General features: G+C 36.1%; 1 protein-coding gene across 14 annotated transcripts in view; it reads left to right on the top strand.

Moving 5' to 3' along the window:
- ptprk.L (protein tyrosine phosphatase receptor type K L homeolog) overlaps positions 1-14,752 on the top strand; it is a 291,695-nt gene that overhangs the window by 217,783 nt on the left and 59,160 nt on the right. For all 14 annotated transcript variants that reach the window (XM_041562919.1, XM_041562917.1, XM_041562920.1 and 11 more), the window contains exon 13: positions 241-277. In XM_041562919.1, coding sequence (XP_041418853.1) covers positions 241-277 — 37 coding nt within the window. The remainder of the gene's footprint in view (positions 1-240; positions 278-14,752) is intronic.

The raw sequence follows: 14,752 nt of genomic DNA, 5'->3' as shown, positions 1-14,752 counted from the left end.
TATGAATTGTATGGTCCCAGACGGCGGCCCTTAGTTCCTAAAATGGGAATTTTCTGTTTAGGATTACCCAATAGCACATACTACTAAAAAGTATATTTTTATGAAAATGGTTTATATAGATGAAGCAGGGTTTACATATGGGCTGTTATAGTATGCAGTATATTGTTCAGGGGTATAGTTTTCCTTTAATCTAAATACAAAAAATATTTTCTTATAATGCTATTTTTGATTTTTCCACAGGAATCCAAAACTCAGTGCGTACGAATAGCTACCAAAAGTAAGTATTTTTTTGGTAAAATGCATAAATAGGAAAGATTTGACTTCCTCTCAGTGGTACTCTGTTACATCCTCCTTAAGTTTACCTACTTGCATGTCATAACCTCTGTAAGTCATGTTGGTTTTAGGCCTAAGAGCTGTAATTGTGGGAGGAGGCAGGGTTCTGAAGAAAATTGGAATTTGTTACTGAGATGTGGAGCTCTGCAGGATCTTGTTCCTGTGAACAGCTGGAGAATTAGTAATAGACTGGCAGCGTTGATTTGAAAGAAAACATCTTGCTTGTTTAAGGCTGAGTTGTGGCAAGACAAATATGTTGCATATCTCCTCATTCTGTTTCTATTTTAAATCATTAGTTTGTTTTGTAAGTCTGACAACGTAGGTGTTCTCTTACTCATCAAGAACAGCTTTTCTACTTCAATAATCCTAAAATTTTATCTTTTCAGATATTGAGCTCCATAGAAAAGACAATCTTTTATTAAAGGATAAGTAAACCTTGAAAATAAGTGTAAAATTGAAGCATGCTATTCTAAGCAATTTCCATTCATTTTTTTTTTTTTTAATTCCAAGATATTAAGGGATACAGTTTCACTTGTATAGTTGACCATGTTGTAGTCATGGAAGTTGTCAGGAGAAAGAAAGAGGGCTGGTCTTATGTTCTTCCTGATAAGAAAGAGGTGAGAAAAGTTATGAGGTTTCTGATGTTTTTTCTAACATCAGACCAGCTCTTTTTCTTTCTCCTGACAATTTCTTAGACTACTTCATGGTCAGAAAGGTGGTGGAAAGGTCAGTAGGTGGCCCGTTGTAACAAAATTCATTCATATTTACAGTACATGTATCCCTTAATATCTTGGAATTAAACATAAAACAATGTAAATTGCAAAAGTGCTTAGAATAGCACTTTTGACAATTGTACATGCACTAATTTGAAAGGTTTACTTACCCTTTAACCTAAATTGTCACAGCTCATAGTCTTCCATTCATATTAACTTACACATGTAACAAACCTCATTAGGACAGCTGATAAACACTGCTCATGCACTCCTTCACGGTTCTGTCCCTTCTGCACATGTGCATATATAAATAAATATATATATATATATATATATATATATATATATTTATTTATTTATTTATTTATTTATTTAATGGTGCGATGCAGCAGCAGAGGAGAGCATTTCCTGGTTAAAATGGCCGAACAGGCATTTTTATAATAGTAAAGACCTTCAGCAATCTTCTCTGCATCTTCAAGCTTTTCAGTTTTAAGTGTGAAACTCTGGCTTGCTGTGTTTTCTTGTTTCTGTACGTGTACATTTGAGGCCGGGGGGAAAAAAAAAACATCCACAGCCATTTGTACAAGCTGTACTTTAGCTCAATTTTGGCAGGACTGTTCATATTTGCATCCCACTGAAACCGACAGAATAACTAGGAAAAGAGTGAAGTTTGGAGTTCTTCATTTTCAAATGTTGAAAATGTATTGTAGGGCATAGTGTATTCTTACATTCAAAACTTAAGGAAGTACAAGAAATTGTGCTAAATATTAAATAAGGATACGGTTTTCACATATTTAGACCATTATATTATTAGTAATGTGTTACAATGTGTGTCAGAAAGGATCACTTTTTACATTGACAAGATTGAACAGGGCTAGTGTATCTAGTAAACAAGAGTTCCTCTTTGCATGGGTCAGCTTGATTTTGAGTTTTATAAAATGTGAGTAAAAAGTGAAGCAGATAAAAGGCTGCATATTATAGCTGCATGAAATATGAGGTATAACTATAATAGGACAAAGCCAGGTATTAAAGGCCCAGGGGCTGAGTGATCATCTTCCAACCTCCTGCTATATCTTTACACTGCCAGTTTCTTACTCATTTTTGTCAAACACAGCTATTTTTTTTCCTTTTTATTCCAGGAGTGTAAACAAGAACAAGTCTAAATGAGTGATAAAAATGCTCTTCAGGAGTCTAGTGCTACTATAGTTACATTTGCAAATGTATAATTAGAGGTGAGAGCTTGGTGATGTGCTGAGCTTGATGAGGTAGTTTCTTTTCATCTGCGGTTTTGAGATGAGAAATATACTCCTTATCTTTGTTTACTTTATCGAATGCCAAATATATGTGAATCACTTAACAGACGGGTTGAGGTTACAACATTTTGTTCTAAAATAAAACTGCTATATATATATATATATATATATATATATATATATATATATATATATATATATATATATATATATATATATATATATACACTTTACTAATTTTCCACACTCAAGGAATATAGATTTCTATACAATATTCATTTTCCTAGCATAAGCTTCCAGTAGCTACAGGAATGAGCGATGTCTCTCTTTATTCTTATTAGCCCCCACAAATTTTCCACCTACCCATTACAGCACAGAGTGGTATTGAGAATATCAGTGACACATTATTCTGCGGATTCTGTCATTCAGCTGTAAGATGAAGAACGGGAATTGGGAGGTTTACATGAACCTATCTCAACTAGAACTTACTGCTAGTGCAAAATGCTTGTGGGGACAGTTATGAACAGTGTTATTGGGAAGTCAGGATACAGGCCAGAATTTCAGCTATATTTATTAAAACATGTGATTTATAACTAAAGGTGATGTCACAAGCTCATGTGATATTACTGGTACCCTTTTGATGTTTAGAGTCTAGGGAAGAATATATTATCTATTGTTTTTGGTGAGTTGACATTGTATATATTTACTTCATAGTTTGGATTTGAATGCCGACCATGAAAACAATGATTGTGCCCCGATGTGTAATAAAAGGCACTAAGTTTGCCCAGGTACTGTAACCTATAGTAATCAAAAATGCATTTGCTTTGAGACATGTGACCAGTAAATGCTACCTGCCGATTGGTTGCTAGAGGTGATTAGACCTATAGAAAACTTGCACCTTTTATTACGTAAGCCCCATTGTATTCGCCTCACTTTCCTTACCATGTTTTACCATCTACTGCTCAGATACCCTTCTCTCCTTTTTCTCTTTTCACCTTGTTTTACACAGTGAGACTTGTATCCTTGTTTGTTTTTCTTTAACTTAAGCTACCCTCCATCTAAATTTTCTCTTCTCCTCCTCTGTTAGGCTAGAGACAGATGATACAGATTCTCCTTAGGAGGAGAATCTGCTGCCTGGCTTCCTCCTTTCTCTTTGCATACAGGGTGGATTTCAGTGAGAAATGGAAAATGTCTAGTTTTGGCACCAAAATCTGCCGCGTTTGCCTGCACCCAAGTGGAGACAATACGTCCGGTTGCAGGCAGAGGAGCAATCGTCTGGCCCTAGCTTTAATGGTCTTCATTCCATCATTTTTGCCTTTTTTTGTTCCCTTGTCATTTTTATTTTAACTGTTTTTTATGCTGTATTTCTCCTTTACCTGCCTGCAAATGTTCTACAGATGTGCTATTGTGACAGGTCGGTTGGTACAGGAGAACCTATGCAGCTTTAAACCAGTTTTTAGTCAGCAGGCATATTATGTCCAGAAAAAACTTTAATCACCTTTGTTTTGGCACATTATAGGCTGTTAAAATCAAATATTTATTGTTTTCCTCACTGAACTATCATTTCACAGATATGGCAGAAAGGAATATTTCTGCTGTGAGTCACTGTGATTCACTGTGATGGATTCCAGCAAAGGTGTGAACTATGTATTTGCCAAATTATTTTGAAAGAAAAAAAAAAAAAAGAATCCAGATATATTTTATTTATTGTTTTGCTTGTGTTCTCTGGTAGGACTGGACTAGAGCTCTAACTCACCTTGCCGTATATTCATTCCAAGTTCTTAACGCAGATGCTAATCCGCTTCAATACTTGATTTATTCTAGCAGAATAATGTGTGGTTAACAATCCATTAACATCTATTGGGGTTAATGGAGGTTACTGCTTCATTAGTTCTGTAGTTCAGGACTAAGATTTCCTCCCTCCCAGGATGACTTTTTCACATCTGTTAGCTTCCTTACCTTGCTGAGCAGTTTCCTCAAATGTTCTGGCTGTTTGGAGTTTCATGAGTGCCCCTATAGCATTATTTTTTCCCATTCATTCTTTTTTAGAATATACACATAATTACTTGTTTTTGCTGAAAGTCTGTTCTCGCAGAGGGGCAGTTGCTGTCAGTGCAAACTTGCCACCATGGGGTGCTTTTCAACACTACTTATTTCAGCTGACTGAAAATTGCTGTGATTTTCTGTAATGGTCATCATTCCCTTGAATTTTCAAAAGGGAAATTGTGATTGCATTTTAAGATGCCTTCACTAGTGCATCTTAAAAAGTAAATCATGTGATAGCTGATATTGTATGCCATTGTATCATAAATAGCTGAATGACTGTAATTGCTTATCCATATAAGCTCTACTGGAGCTTCCAATTTTTAAAACTTCAGACAAATAGTTGATCATATGTAAATGCATGAACAATCCTTAATTTTGTAGTTTGCAGTTGTTCCCAAATACTAATTGCATGTTTGGGGATCACTACTGTTGTGCAGCGGATAAATAACCATTTTCCTCGCTGCTACAAGTAGCTGTTAATAGAGACAACACACATGCCACCATCCTTAAGGATATGTCTGCAGGGAATTTTGATTACCATGCACCTTCTACCCGCTGTAGATTGCATCTTATGAAATGAATGACACATAAGACTTTTTTTTCATAATAAATTGCCTCACGGGTGGCTGAAAAATTACCTTCCCGTTGAATAATGCAGTAATTGCTGTATCCCTGGTGGTGCACTAATATTTAGCTTTACTAATTCATATTGAACATGCATATTGAAAGGGTGTGCTTATAACAATGTTATTTAGTGGAAAGGTATTTTCAGGAAGTTTGACGCATGGGCAACACAACGTCATCTTTGACATTACCATAAATGTTACCTTGAAGCTGCTTTAATGATAATTTAGACAAAACACCTAATAGTGCCTGAAATTTTACTTTCCCATGCCACAGCTTTTCCAGCTGTTCACCAGTTTTGGACTTTGCAGATGTTTCTAATCATGAAACTGGGCACGCTGCAGACCTGACAGGGAACTCATTTTAATCTCTTCTTGTATTGAGGTAGAGCTGTGATTGGCTGCTGATCTTTGGCCCCAAAGCTTACTTGTAACAAACTTGGACCAGTAAGGATCTATGGGGAGCTCCAATTTCAGCTCAAATAAAAAGAATCCCATCGTGTATTAGTCATCATTGCTTTCATGTGGGATGGATTTTAAAATTGATATATGACTCCATTAATGGAGAAGTGGAATACTGATCTTGCATCTTGCAACAGACTTCACCAAGATTAACATGAACCGTGTTGTGCATATATGCCTAATTCCAGGAACCTTGGAATGCAAAAAGATTTTTGTGTTTAAAATTCTAAAAGTATGTTCCCTCATATTTTTTTTTTAAAAAAAAGTGCTTTCTTTAACTGCATTAGTTACCAATGCAGCACTGTAGAAGTACACAACAAGAGAATCATATTGTTTAAAATGTAGGTACGAAATCCACAAATAAAAGTGAGACACGGGGCATTTGCAATATTTATAGCCTTCATTAAAAGCTACTTAGAACCTCTTATCTGGGAGGAAAATTTGACAGAAGTTCCAAGGTGAGGCAATTGTCATGTATTTAAGAAAAGTGTAGTTCATGTAAATGAGTGTGTTCTTCCACCCTAAAGGAACAAGCTAATTTTTTTTAATTTATTTGTGCTTGATTAAAGGCAAATATTACATACTGGAATGATAACAGAACTTAGGTTTCTTATCTAGGCATTTAAACCCATGTCCTATTTAATGCACATACTATACAATAAAAGACTACAGGGCTGATTTACAAATATTGCACAAGTTCCTTTGTCAATTGTAAACAATAAGCAATTTGTTTTGTAGAGACTACGCAAAGATAGAAAATAAAAGCAAGCAATTATATTAGTTCGTGCCTAATTAATAAATGAGCCTTTACCTTCCACATCCTAAATGCATGCTGTATGTATGGTATGCGAGTAACCATGACTGGTTTTATTAATAACTTAATTGTATTATCTGGATTACACTGCAGTATATTTACATTTTCGTTCAACTGACCTTTTTGGGCCATTTAAATCTGATCTCTTTACAATTTATGAGTTGAGTTCCTTAAACATTTTTAAGAGACAGTAAGGGTCAGGACATCTATTCATTATTAATTATTTTTGTATGATTAAATATTTTTCCCATCAAAGGTCAAAATCATCAGTCTGAATAGTGATGCCTGTTCCTCTGCCTTTGTTTAATAGCAAGACTGAGTATCTCTTGAAATGTATTGTGATTTTTATTGATAGGGCAGAAATCTCCTAAAAGTGATACTAACCAGGGCCAGATTTGCCCGGTGTTCTCCGTCGCCCCCTCCCTCTCTAAAGATAGCGCACATACGCTCAGAGGCCGTTAGTTGACTTGTTTGCATCTGCCTGACATTGTGCACAATGATAGGTTTTTGCCAAAAAGACCCATGTGCATTTTTAGTTTGGCAGAGAAAAGCCATGTTTCTTAAAGGGATCCTGTCATCGGAAAACATGTTTTTTTCAAAACGCATCAGTTAATAGTGCTACTCCAGCAGAATTCTGCACTGAAGTCCATTTCTCAAAAGTGCAGAACAGATTTTTTTTATATTCAATTTTGAAATCTGACATGGGGCTAGACATTTTGTCAATTTCCCAGCTGCCCCTGGTCATGTGACTTGTGCCTGCACTTTAGGAGAGAAATGCTTTCTGGCAGGCTGCTGTTTTTCCTTCTCAATGTAACTGAATGTGTCTCAGTGGGACATGGGTTTTTACTATTGAGTGTTGTTCTTAGATCTGCCAGGCAGCTGTTATCTTGTGTTAGGGAGCTGCTATCTGGTTACCATCCCATTGTTCTTTTGTTTGGCTGCTGGGGGGAAAAGAGAGGGGGGGGGGATATCACTCCAACTTGCAGTAAAGAGTGATTGAAGTTTATCAGAGCACTAGTCACATGACTTGGGGCAGTTGGGAAATTGACAATATGTCTAGCCCCATGTCAGATTTCAAAATTGAATATAAAAAATCTGTTTGCTCTTTTGAGAAATGGATTTCAGTGCAGAATTCTGCTGGAGCAGCACTATTAACTGATTCATTTTGAAAAAGATTTTTTTTCCCATGACAGTATCCCTTTAAGTCACAAAAAATAGCAATTATTGCCAAAAATTTTAAAAGCCTGATAACTAGGGGTTTCTCTAGTACCCAATTGCACTGGTCCACAATTAGCTTAATATTTTATGAAGTTAGAAAGTGTGATGGCCAAGTTCTGAGGCCTTATTTTGCAATTGCATTTTCTGATAGATGAATGCATTAGAAATGTACCCAGAAACAGCACATTATAGCCGATTGTTGCCATAATTCTTAAAGGAGAAGGAAAGCTACGGAGGCATTTTATTGCCAATAGATTAGCTGCAATAGTACAAGCTAGAATGCTATATTTATTCTGTTTGTTTAAGATAGGAGCTGCAGTACTAGCATGGTGTGACATCACTTCCTGCCTGAGCTCAGATTACAGCAGAGAAGGGAGGGGGGAGGGAAGAGGAGCAAACTGAGCATGCTCTTGCCCAGGGCAATGAGGTTTAAGCTGAAGGCAGGAAGTCTGATACAGAAGCCCATGTGTACACAATAGAAGGAAAGAAATGCAGTGTTTCTTTTGACAGGGGACTCAGAGCAACATTACTTTGGGGGTTTACTGGTATATTTAGATGGACCTTTCTGATAAGGCTTACTTAGTTTTAATCTTTCCTTCTCCTTTAAGCTGCCTGGATATATGTTTTCCAGAAAAAAAGATTCCATACCTTAACCTTGGTCTGGTGAAAAGCTATGTATACTGAAATAATTTTCAAAAGACAAAGCAAATCAAAGTTTGTGCTGCATTTTATATAATTTGTTTTGTCAACGCCTGTCTGTCCTATTGTAATACCTACAGTATGTGTTGCTTTATCAGGAAAGGCGCAAAAGTGGAACATAATGGAACATAAGTTATATTTAGGATGCCGTAAAACTTTTATTTTAATATGCCACGTCTTGTACTAAAATGTATTTAATGCAACATCAAAGTTCTCAAAGTTTCAACTAAAAATGGAATATTTAACTAATTTAAATATTAAGGCATATAAGCACACTGTCATTATAAAAGACAATGACATATATTTTCTTATTCTAATGGAGAATGAGTATGTTATGACCTGTAAAAATTCTCATTGTCACCTCAATATGTATTCATTATGTTCTGTACTCACTGCTTTCCAGACTCTGCTAGGTAGCATAATGAGAGAATATTACGCCATTAGCTTTGAAACATATTTGATTTCCTTCATAAAAAGGTGCATGTAGGCAGTACCAATGCATAGCCATGAGAAAGCTGATTTGAATTCAGCCGAATACGGACCTATTCGACCAAAAAAACCTTTGACTTAATTTTGGTTGGTCTTTTTGAATTCGAATTTCGAAGTTTTTTCAATTCGAAATTTGGCCCTTGATAAATATGCTGCTATGAGTTTACATAGGCTTAGGATTTCAATAGACTATAAACGAATAGAAATATAATAATGTTTAGAAAGACCAGTAATACCTACATTTTAAGAAAAATGTACCCTGATATAACTTTCATATATATTCTTTTTCCAGCACTGTGCTATGATATATTTACCAAGTCCTAGTGGCAAAGACTTCCACAGAGCTTATTTTGTAGGAATCGCTTTATGCTTGGAGCATTGCCTAAAATTGTGAAATATTGCTCTTCTAATCCTTACAAAACATGTCATCACAGTTAGGAGGAAAGTGAAAAAAGAAGATAAAAGTAATGAAGTACAAGACCCACATTAATCCATTCAGTTATAGAGAGATGCAGAAGAGTCTAACAGTGACAGGGGCCTACAGAGAATGGGACTGGCCTTTTACCTGTACAGTTGCACAGGGCCCCATATGGAGGAGGCAGGATTAAGTACTGCATATTCACTTTATTGCATAGTCAGGCTCTTGGCAGGCTGAATATGAATTGATATACTTTAAGTGCAGCGTATAGTATATAGATATTGTTTGCTTTGATCTTAGCAGAAAATCTATTTCTGCAGGTCCATTTTATAATAATAAATGCCAAATACAAATAACCATTCTTATAAATGTGGTGTATTTTTATATTAATGTAGTTGACTGGCAACACAATCACTTCAGTCAAATTAATTCTCTTTTGGAAATATTAGAATTGATAATTTACGCCTTAATGACTTCTAATAACATCTATTCAACTGTTAGAAAAGACATCTTTCATTACCATCCTAGCAAATGCTTAATTATTACAAACTGTCATGACATTCATTGCACTCTTCCTTTTTGCATATACTGTGGTTTGCCATCCCTTACTGTACACCAATCACTCATCAGTGTAATACAATGCTTAAATCCTTATTGCCTTTATGCCATCCATATGTCACTCTCAAATCCTCCGAAATCTGTAAAATTGAGATTCAAGATGATAGTTTCTGAGCTTACAAGAATGAACGCTGTATTAAGCTGTTTCAGCAGATAAAGATTTTTTGGATCCCTAATACTGCTAAAACACAGCAAAACAAACAGTGCTCTCTACAATTCATACCATTGAGTCTGGGCATTGTAAATCTTTTTTTAAAGAAAAAGAAAGCCCTACTTTTAAATTAAAAGCCTATCTTCAGCATCTGTGCCAGTGCCCAGAGCGTTCTCCTTATGCACTGAAATCAGCAGAGCTTTTCTTAGATTCTTGCCCTAGGACACATACTGAAGTCAATTGAGAGATGCTCGGGAACTAAGTTGTTTCATCCTATCTATAGTTAATTTGCACTTTGTAGGGAGGACTTGATTTTTCATGGAATTGTCCACTGTCATGCTAGGTTATTATTACTAATTCTAATGGAACACATTTCTCTTCTCCACATGTCTCTAGGTTTATACGTTTATTACAAAAGACTTGAATGCTTTTTTTAAAAAAAAAAACACACCACTATGTTTTTCTGTTGTATATTTTCAGTGTTAAGGTCACCAGATTTTTTTAGGGACATTTGTTAGTATAGCCCATATTAAGAGAATATGGGCTATACTGTGCATTCACTCTTAAATGTATTTGCACGTGTTTTGAAAAGCTGTTTCAAAACGCACCAATTAATAGTGCTGCCCCAGCAGAATTTTGCACTGTAATCCATTTAAAAGAGAAAACAGATTTTTTTTATATTTAATTTTGAAATTTGGCATGGGGCTAGACATATGGTCAGTTTCCTAGGATCCCTCAGGTCATATGACTTGTGCTCTGCTAAACTTCAGTCACTCTTTACTGCTACACTGCCAGTTGGAGTGATACCACCCTTTCCTTTCCTCCCCAGCAGCCTATCAACAGAACAATGGGCAGCTGACCAGATAACAGCTATCTGACGCCTCCGCTTAAGGATTTGTTTGCATTGATAAAAGTAATAGACATAAGAACAGCACCACAGTGGAAAAACTTTTTTCCTGCTTGGGTTGTTATTCTCATGTCTACCACTAGGGCTAGGCACTTTTAGCACTGCAAATACTACACATGTAGTAGTATAATAAAATAGGAAGGGGAGAAAAAATAGCTGTTTCAAAGCAGTTCCATCCTGAAGTGCTGGCTCCTTCTCAAAGCTCAGAATCAGACACAATGCACTGAGATGACTTTCCCTCCACACCAATAGCTAAAAAAAAAAATGTTTTTTGGTTCAAGAATAAAATTTTAACTAGTAGAGTAAATGAACTGCAATGTAAACAGTGTAATTTAGAAATAAAAAGTAAACCGTAAAAATCATGACAGAGTCCCTTTAAGGATCTTTTTGTATATATTCGGAATGCTCTGTATAAAACTTATCTGCAGGTTTCTTTTTAAAATACTGTTGAATCACTAGTATAGGTTTGCTGCATTATGGGAGCATCTATAGCAGTCTTATGTGTGTAGCCACAAGAAGTCTTTTGTAGTACTCTAAGTGGCCCCTAAATAGATTTATATGGTTTTCGAAGGCTTCAGCTCCAAACCCCGATTTCCAGATGGTTGCTAAATGCTTGTCTCACACTTTGACATTGAGTCCCTATATCAACGTTTTCTTTCTGAGCGTCAAATCTGTTTGTTACCTTCACAATGTAGTATTCTAAAGGGCACTTTTTAAAATAATCACTTATAAAATCAGGTTTTCATTGATTCACAAAATATACTCACAAAAATTGTATATAGGCAATTTGAGTGACCAGTCTTTGAGCAAATGGATTATAAACACAGTAAAAGTACTTATTTTCTGTCTTATCAGAAGTAGTATGCCCCTTATGTATATATTTGAAGTTTGCATTAGTATGTCTTGCCCGTTGGGCATCTCATTAGGGTATCCAGGCCTGTTGTAAATGACAACGACAATAATAAATTGAAAAGAACATCCACTCAGAAGCCCATCAAACAAAATATTCCTTTTTTCAGCATAATTAATGAAGCTGATTCTTGTGTGCTTTTGTTTTCAGTATTACCATTGTAGCCTTAAATAACCATTGGTCTTTCTTCAAGGTTTTTGATCATAAATCCCTTGGAGACTAGACAATTTATTCCATGCAAATATAACAAAACACTTATTAAGAGTTAGTGTATGTGTGCCCTGAAAGTCGAATATGTATTTCCTCTTTTTTGACTTATTACACAATTTTTCCACTTCTGTGATCTCCTAGGAGACCCAGGCAATTTCTTTCCAACATTCCAATTAACCATTCGCGTCTCTTGATTGTCAACCTTTTCAGGCTCTGAAAAATAAACTGACTTGTCGTGGCAGGGTAATGAATTTCTGCTTTGTTCGTCCAATGCAAAGGATTGCTTTTGGTAATCCATACACGAGCTAGGTTTTCTATAAAGACCTAATTGGGATGACAAATAACAGGGAGAACCTAATGACGAGTGCTCTGTTCAGAGGTGCATTATGGGAATGATTTTTGATTAGGCCACGGCTCAATTAAAGTCTTACATGAAAAGGAAGAGGCAAGCAAGAAAGAAATGAAAAAGGGTTTGTTTTAAAGCAATATGATAAAATCACAATAAGCCATACGAAACCGAAATCCAAGATACAAGGTTATCTAATGACAGGTGCAATGTTTACTCTAATTTGAGTAAGTTGTTGCAGTTAATGAGAATGAAGCATTTAATGTTGTATTTTAGCAAGCACTTATTCCTGTTTGTTATCTTTGCATTTAATATAGGCGGCATTATTTATATTTACATATATATATATATATATATATATATATATATATATATATATATATTGGAATATATCGAATATATTGGAGAGGGAATTTGGGTTGATTGAGGGGAGAACTTGGCAGGCTGGGGCAAGTAGATGGACAGGAACCTACATTTACCCAGAAATAAATTGACAGGTAATTTGTAACACAGTCCCTGACCTGGCACTTGAACTAGTGCTTTCACGTGATTGTTGTAAAGGACAATGGATGCTCATTTTGGACAGTTAGGCACAATTTGTTTGGACCACTAAAAACTTTATTGTTGTGTATCTTATTTCTGTCTTTTTTGAAGATGTTTGGATGCTGCGCTGCTCTCTTTTAGGGTAAGGCCACACGAGGAGATTCGGGGAGATTTTGTTGCCTGGCGACTAATCGCCTCGTCTTTTGTGCGACTATCTCCCCGAACTGCCTCTGCGTTTGTTGAAAACGGCGATGTGGCGATTCGTTTTCAATAGTCGCCCAAAGTTGCCTCAGTGAGGCAACTTCAGGCGACTATAGAAAACGCATTGCCACGTGTGCATTAACGCAGGCGACTTTTCATTCTAGCTTATGGGGAAAAACGCAGAGGCAGTTAGTCGTGCAAAAGACGAGGCGATTAGTCACCAGGCGACAAAATCTCCCCGAATCTCCTCGTGTGGCCTTACCCTTAATGTATCATTTATCTGATGAAATTGAGCTTGCTGCAGGTTGCCAGAGTGAAATTCTGCCATTCTCTTATAAACATGTGCGGGATGTTTAGGAACATATTTACCAAAGGGTGAAAGTAAGCAGTTAACCTGATTAATATGCTCTAAAAAAAAAAAAAAAAATCACATTCCTAGAAGTAAACCAAGATAAGTGAAATCTCTCTGTGGTGAGTTCTATTTCACCTTTTGATCGGTATCTGTTTCCAGTCATGCCTGTTTAGACATGTTCCATGTGCTTTCCCACACATGTCTGTTTGCGGTCTCATAAATAGCCACTTGGTGCAATTATTTACTGTCACAATATGTTAACTAAGAGTCCCCACTGCTAAAGCTGTTCACTTCAGTGCTAGTGCTGTAGTCTGTATATAGACTGATTTTGTGCAAGTGTTCCATATAACAAGTTATTTCAAGTCTGTTAGATTAAACACATTCTGTTTTATTGACGGTAGATACTGGCTAGGGGAATAAAGTCATTCCCTTTTATGATTTGTCCTTTCGCTGTGATTTCAGGTGCCTGTTGGTATAGCAACCGACTGATATTCTCTGTGGCTCTTTCAAAGTTTATTTTCCCAGGTCTGTTTGCCAGAAGTTAACACGGAGCTGCAGTCTGTAGCTGCATCCTTGGATGTAACATACAGCTGGCTGCTCACAGCCTAATCTGAGAAACAGATGGGCTTGCCGATAAACTGTCTCAGATAAAATATGCATGTAAAGAAATCTGGAAGACTTTACTGGATCAGTAATCCCAAGCATGCCAGGCATACTTTTTGAATTACACTGACAGTCATCCAGTTTGGTTAAAGAATCAGTGATACTTGTTAAAGAAGTAGTGATAATTGTTCAGCCAACTTCATGAGAGTTTCCCAAAAAAGTACTTTAATATGAAAGTGCTGCTGGATATGTTCTTAATTCAGTTGGGTAAAATAGCATCTTGACATAAATCATTAGCAGACTAGATTCTTGTTTTTGACTCATAAATTAGTATTCAGTCAACCTATTGTGGAACACTCCTATATGGGGCAATGGTCAAAGAATCTTATAAATTCCGGTATTGGATCTATTATAGAATCTATTATTGAATGTGTGGGAATTGGGGTTTAAATGATAAGGGATCTATAGATCACCTTGAAAAAGAAAATACAATTTTTGTTCCACATACAGGTATGGGACCTGTTATCCAGAATGCTCGGGACCTGGGGTTTTCCGGATACTGAGTCTTTCCGTAATTTGGATCTTCATACCGTATGTCTACTAGAAAATCATGTAAACATTAAATAAACCCAATAGGCTGGTTTTACTTCCAATAAGGATTAATTATATCTTAGTTTGTTGCAAGTACAATGTAATGTTTTATTATTACAGAGAAAAAGAAAATAATTTAAAAAAAATAAAATTATTTGATTGTAATGGAGTCTATGGGAGACTGCCTTTCCGTAATTCGAATCTTTCAGGATAATGGGTTTCAGGATAACCGATCCCATACCTATTGTATAT

Source organism: Xenopus laevis, chromosome 5L, assembly GCF_017654675.1.
Source record: "Xenopus laevis strain J_2021 chromosome 5L, Xenopus_laevis_v10.1, whole genome shotgun sequence".
NCBI lineage: Eukaryota > Metazoa > Chordata > Amphibia > Anura > Pipidae > Xenopus > Xenopus laevis.
Note: the sequence above shows the minus strand (reverse complement) of the source record. Positions and strands in the feature narration are given on the sequence as shown.